At 47.9% G+C, this 7,007-nt stretch overlaps 1 protein-coding gene across 1 annotated transcript in view; it reads right to left on the bottom strand.

Annotated features, from left to right (window-relative positions):
• Window positions 1-5,857: 5,857 nt before the first annotated feature.
• Window positions 5,858-7,007, bottom strand: part of LOC146007420 (uncharacterized) — a 3,494-nt gene continuing 2,344 nt past the window's right edge. The window contains exon 2 of the mRNA XM_083145770.1: window positions 5,858-6,914. Within this exon, the coding sequence (XP_083001896.1) occupies window positions 6,178-6,914 (737 nt within the window). The 3' untranslated portion in view covers window positions 5,858-6,177. The remainder of the gene's footprint in view (window positions 6,915-7,007) is intronic.

The following is a 7,007-nucleotide window of genomic DNA, read 5'->3' as shown; positions in this document are numbered from 1 at the left end:
CCAGCACATACTGGGGTCTGTGAGATGGGAGGTTATTATGGCAGTGAGGTATGAGGAGGAACCAGCACAAGGAGCAATGATATGTTAATATTAAGAAATGCCATGGACGGGCTGACCTGATTCGGGGCGTGTCTATAGTGATTGCACCATTTCAGCCACGCCCCCATCATGCAATGCCGCTATTTCAGGCATTGCACTGCAGGGGAGGGGCTATAATGACGCTGAGGGCGGGGTGATTCACGGGAGATGGAGGGCTATGCGGGAGGGTTGCCCCCCCTTTCTGGGAGGCCGGGAGGGAGAGCAATTTCCGGGACTCTCCGGCCTTTTCCGGCAGGGCAATGCCACTGTTTATGAAGCTAATTGTGCATTATTGCTCAATCTGTGTGTACATAACGTGAATTTTGACTCAATCCGTGTGCCATAGTGTGAATTTTGGCTCAGTCGGTGTGAATTTTAGCTCATTCCATGTGGCATAATGTGTAAGAGGTAAGTACAGTATAAGGGGGTTACTATTGTGTTGCATGATTTGTATCGGTGGCTCGCTGCGCTCGCCACACTATATAGAATCAGCTCCACGCTGGCGTGGATAGTGGGGGTATGAAAAGGTCAGAGGACGCGTACCGCTGCGCTCGTCACGCATCGGGTTCACGTTTATCGTGGCGTTGCGTTAACAATGGGGGGGAATTTCACATAATAATTAACCATCATGGTGGGTTATACAATTAAAATTCAGGTCTGGGGGGGGGGGCATTTAACATTGGGTACTATGTAAAATCGGGTCAGTCACGTCACATCGCATCGCATGTCATTATAATGGCATGCGATGCGACCGATTTTAGAATTGTCTTTAAAACCCGAAAATTGGGTCGGTCGGGTCTGATCGGGTCCCATGGCATACCTTAAGTTATGGTACAGTATGCGATGGGACCCGACGGGCGCCGTGCTAGGAAACAAGTACCGATTTTTTTAGTCCCATTGCAGGACAGCACTAAGGGAATAGTTATCAACTTACCGTATATGACAATTACCGTCCGGGGACAATAATACGCAAACTCCAATTGATATAACCTTTTGGAGATTTGATATATAACCCAGGTACATGGTTAACTAAACCCACTTGGATTATACCTGCAAGACAGTCCAATTGAGGCAATTTAAAATACTTCCTGTCCTCAGGGCCGGTGCCAGACACCGGAGCGCCCCAGGCGGGTGGGGATGCTCCGGCGCTCACCTGCTCCCCGGGGGTCCTGTTATTGCGGCAGACCAGCCGCTCCACACGAGGGGGGGGGGGTGCCGGCTCCCTCACCTGCTCCCCTGGGGGTTGTGGTGGAGTTCCGGGCATTGCGGCGGCAGACCAGCCGCTTCACACGGGGGGCAGGGCGGGGTTGCTGGCACCGGGTCCCGGGTATTTGGTTGCTCCACACGGAGGGGAGGGGGTTCCAGGTATTGCGGCAGCAGGCCAGCCGCTCCACACGGGGGGGGGGGGTGCCGGGATGCTGCTGCGTCCTTCAACGGGGGGGTTGTCAGAGGTGGGGGGTGACAGGGGATGCAGAACGCCAGGGGTGGGCAGGGAAACGGGTCCTCATAGGGGAAGTTGCGGATGCTGCCGCCACTCACCTCCATCCAGGGGGGGGGGGGGACCTGCTTCAAATTGCGCCCTCTAGTGGCCGGCGCCCTAGGCAAATGCCTAAGGCTGCCTAGTGGTGGCGCCGGCCCTGCCTGTGCTTCAAAGTCCCACTGCAGGACAATATAAGGGGAGGTGTATTCACTATACTGTGTATTATACCAGTAAATCCGTGGACAGTAGAACACTAACAACCACGGACACTACTGTTTTCCACCTATCTGCCTACACCAGAGGAATATAGCTATATGCTAAGTGTTAAGACGCACCACGGTTACGTTGATTCAACAACAAAATTCTGTAGGGAAGGAAGTGACACTGGGGTACCACTACGCTAGGATATAGTAGTAGTAGTAGTTTGTTTATTTATAAGCAGCGGTGTAGCTGGGTGCCACAGTGCCCAGAGCAAGGGCATACTTTGCACCCCCCCCCCCATTTGTAGCAGGCCAATAGCCACCCCACCTCAGTGGCAAACGCAGGATTTTCATGAGGGGGTTTCCACACACACACACAACTATATTTTCACCAACTCACTTATAGCCAAACACACACATTTCAAATACTGAAATATAATTAACATAATAAACTTTTTTGCAGTGCTGTGCTACTGTACCTGGTGTCCCCTGTGCAGCCTGCACTGCACACCATCAGGGGGGGGGGGTAGTAGGCTCTGCATGCTGGGCTTTCAGCACTGCAGGCAGAAGCCAGGGTCATCAGCGCTGTGGCCGGGTGTCAGGGTCTTCAGCACTGCGGTTGGGCGCCAGGGTCTCCAGCACTGCGGGTGGAAGCCTGACTTTCAGTGCTGCTCGCAGGAGACAGGGTTATAAGCGCTGTGGCCGGGTGTCACGGTCATCAGCGCTGCAGGTGGGCACCAGTGTCATCAGCGCTTGGGGCGGAAGCCTGACTTTCAGCACTGCGGGCAGGAGACAGGTTTGTCAGCGCTGCGTGTGGGCGCTGCAAGCGGGAGACAGTCTCCCGGAGACTGTGTTATCAGCGCTGCGGGTGGGAGACAGGTTTGTCAGCGCTGCGGGAGGAAGCCCCTGCCTCCCCTTTCACTGAGCACGGCAGTACGCCACTGCAGGTGGGCGGTATACAGCAGGGCAGGGATGCCGTTTGCGGTGCGTGGCTCCGGCGCCCTGTCAGCTTACTGCGCCCGGAGCTAACGCTCCGCCGGCTCCGCCCTAGCTACACCTCTGTTTATAAGGCACCACAAAGTGTCCGCAGCGCCGTACATAGCAAACAAAAAAACAAGTTACAAGGTAATGTACAGGGTGTGTTGATAAAATACAGCATAAATAGGGGTATAGCTGGTATAACTAAAATCAGCATCAGTTCTGAAGTAGGTGTGGAAATTGTCGAGAAGACTGAAGATGAAGTAGAGGAAGGGAAGGACAGGAGCACAGGTGAGGTAAAGAGGTAGGGTGAGTACGTGAGGAAGGAGGGACCTGCTCATAAGAGTTAACATACTAAAAGGAGGTGGATGGACGAACGAAAAACAATAAGATAGGAACAGATGGGAACAGATGGAGGGGTAGGGTAGGCAGGATAGGAGGAGCGAAAGAGGTTAGGAGGAGGGATAGGCCAGTCGGAAGAAGTGGGTTTTGAGGGAGCGCTTGAAGGAGGTAAGAGAATCAGAAAGCCTGATGGGTGGCGGGAGGTTGTTCCAGTGCAGGGGGGCAGCGCGAGAGAAGTCTTGGACAGCTGAAGATGCTGTATCATTTCCGTCAGGACACCACATTTTTTTTAAGCGATTGAATTTTGGGATTCCTTAATGAATAATACCGTATTTTATACAGTGTTACCCGTCCTCTCTGGCCCTAGATTTACTTACTTGCGCTGCGTAACAACTCCGTCATGAGAATCCCTCAGTCAGTTCATGTAGTTAGCTAAATAGTTTTTTTAGCTACGTAGCTATATATTATACTCTGCATCCTTACAGCTTAATTTTATTGTGCAGTAGACTAGTACTGTGCTACTTACGTGTATCAGGCAGAGTGTATTTTTCTCTCATTATTTAAATAAAAAAAAAAAATTGTATTCTTGAATTGATATTTGCAGAAAATAAATGAACTGCTGTGAAGCAAAATAGTATTTTTGTTGCTCTTGTTTGATACCTAGATTACTAAACACATTGTGACGGGTATACAAAGTATTCAAGGGAATGATAGAGAAATGATTTTCAGAAAAAAATCCATTACAGTCTCAAATACCCCAGCAAAGCTAGGACTAAATAAATGACTAAATGACTAAAAATTAGACGAAAATGTTCGTCAAGATCCACTGACTAAAACTTGACTAAGAGGAAATAAAAAAATGACTAAAAATGTGACATTTAATTTCGTCAAATTTGAGGAACGTGACTATGACTAAAACTAAATGAAAAAACCCAGATGAAATTAACCCTGCCGGGCATGTCCACGTCTCAGAAAGGAGGATGGACTGCAAAGTTGACTATTCTACTCCAACGGAAATCTCTACCAAGCGGTCTACAAGGTCATAAGAAGCACAAGGCACAGAGTTGCTGCTAATGGTGGAGGTCTTCTAATATTGGTGTTGGCCCAACAGTAGACCTGAAGGGAATAGGAATGTTCGGGGGAAAAAGATTGTTGGTGGACCTGAGATTACTTTGTGAGCTCTGGACTCAAACCCTAAAGCATGCTTGTTCTGGATTTTAAAAAAATACCCATTGGTGTCCAAACTAGGCTAAGAGATATCAACACCCATCTTAATTTGTATCTGCATGTGACCAGGACATAGAGAATTTTTTTTTTTTAGAAAGTCTTGCAAAGTTTGCCAGAGGACTACAAGGTCCTGCTAAAGTCAATGACTGTCAAAGAGCTTTTACGGAGAGTGTTTGTCAGCATTGTAGACCCCGTGCCTCCAGCATCACGAGAAAATCCTACACCGACTCGGACTGTAGTCCGTATTGGCAACAGGTTACTGGAAGCGGAGAGCTCACTTCAATGGTTCCATTCAGGTCACACTGGTGTTGATGGTTTTCCAAAGGAGGTGTTGATGGACCTAGCAGGTGCCATGAGGACCACTGGGAGCTAGGCCACTCCATACCACCTCTCACCAACACCAGTACTACATTAGCGGGCTGATGGGGCCTTCAAACATAATAACTCAATGGGACAGTACTAGGAGAGCTTCTTGAAAAAGGTTCTCTACGTATTCATTTATTTTGTGAAATCGGGGAGATAATCCGCTTATGGTGAAGTTTATGTATCAGCGAGTGTTAAAGCTCGTTGTGGATGATAAAGGTGCTCCAGCCAATCAGCCAATCCAGCTGGAGCACTATTTATCATACGCAACAGGTATTATCATTCGCAATGGGTCTGATCACTCGTTGATAAATGGGCCTATAAATTTCAGACCAGACTGCCAAGACCGACTTGTGGAATCCAGAACAAAACACACACATATGGTTGATAGGAACAGAAGGTTGACAGAGAAAATGACAACATGACAATGGTCAATATAAAAATGGTTGGCAAGTTTGAGGGATTTTTGTGGCCAAATATTGTACATATCATGTTCCCTGACCACCATCGGTACAAAGGTAGAGTCACTTTTCTCGCCACCTGTTACTATTGCCAATCGATGTCCACCTAGGTAGTGAACCCAAAAAAAACAAGTGTCAAACATTTCTGTCTACCATTGTGATGTCAGCTTTTCGAACCTGTTGACCTTTTGAACTTGTCAAACGAATGCATTTTGACCATATGGTGCTGACTGTCTACCTAGACGTTTAGATCTATTCTGTGGCATTGTGTAGCTATGGGGAGACGTTTCTTCTCTACATTTGCTTGTAGAATGCGGTTACCTCTGATGGTCCAGTCCAGAACTCCCACTTGTATCCTGAGGATAGTGACCCTTTTCTTAACTACATCTCAGTTGGGACAAGAGAGGAGAAAAGGTCGCACGAGATGGGTCATCTCACGTACTCCATGTACTGTCTCCAGTGTAGGTGTAAGTCCACAATACAGGCAACTGTCAGAACAAGACATCACCATTTGCGGTTGACTGCTTGCTGTCTACAGGTCAAAATGAGGCCATGCATAATGGTCAACAAGCTTTTTGTTTTTTTTTCCCCTTCTCATTTTCCAACTTTTACTTGAGTTACCATCCACGTGGACTACTACTGGAAATCGTTACCTGTGCTCGAAGTGTGATGAGGGTCTACGTTTGCACTAATTGTGGTCACATAGAATGGAAAATGGCTCCCAAAAACACTTGAAAACTTGTGTTGCACTTTATTGTGTAAACAATTTCCATGTTGAACTCTTGACCTTTTAGACCAAATGCCATGTTGACGTATATTGACAGTCTATCAAAATTATGTAGATCTTTAATACCATGCCCAAAATGGCAGTTAGGAGCTGGTGGGCTGGTGCTTCATCACTCCCCGGGCTTTGATAAATATCTCCCTAATGCCACAAATGGAAAATCAGTTTTAACCTTATACATTCCAATGCAATTCTGATTTGAAGACTACAATGAATTAATACTTAGGATCAATTGCACATATGAAGTCCTACGGCAATTCCCTTTCATATTTTATCAATTTCTGTGTGACTTTTCTGGTGTGCAGCCGCGTGACGCCTCTGGTGTGCCGCCAGACCCGATCTCTGGGCAAAACATTTACTGCATTCGGCGCACGAGAACGGCTTCTCCCCCGTATGAATCCTCTGATGTTTAATAAGCGTTGAACTCTGTGTAAAACATTTCCCACAATCTGAGCATGTAAACGGCTTCTCCCCAGTGTGACGCCGCTGATGTATGACGAGATAGGATTTGTATCGAAAGCATTTACCGCACTCAGGACACGGGACCGGCTTCTCGGCTCTGTGACCTCTCTGATGGGCGATAAGTTCTGATCTCTGTGTAAAACATCTCCCGCACTCAGAACACGGATACGGCTCCTCACCTGTGTGAGTTTTCTGATGACGAATGAGATGCGGTTTGTGCATGAAACATTTCCCGCACTCTGGGCAAGAAAACGGTTTCTCCCCCGTGTGAACCCGGCGGTGCTGAGCAACGTAGGACTTATGCCTGAAACATTTCCCGCATTCTGAACATGGGAACAGCTTCTCCGCTCTGTGCACTTTCCGATGCAGAAAAAGCTCAGACATGGACGCAAAACATTTTCCACATCGAGAACAGGACTTGGCGCCCGGGTGGACCCTCTGGTGATTCGCGAGCGAAGACTTCTGTCCAAAACATTTCCCGCAATCCAAACATGGAAACAGTTTACCAACGCCATGATATGTAACATGTGTAGCAGTATCTGATGTATTAGGGGAATGTTCCTCCTGATTAGAGGGAGTGGGTGATACACCTGCACCGCGATGTACTGATGTTATGTGTGAGGTAATGTCTT

This window comes from Crinia signifera, chromosome 6 (genome assembly GCF_055691185.1).
Source record: "Crinia signifera chromosome 6, ASM5569118v1, whole genome shotgun sequence".
NCBI classification, from domain to species: domain Eukaryota; kingdom Metazoa; phylum Chordata; class Amphibia; order Anura; family Myobatrachidae; genus Crinia; species Crinia signifera.
This window is presented reverse-complemented; position numbering and strand designations above follow the sequence as displayed.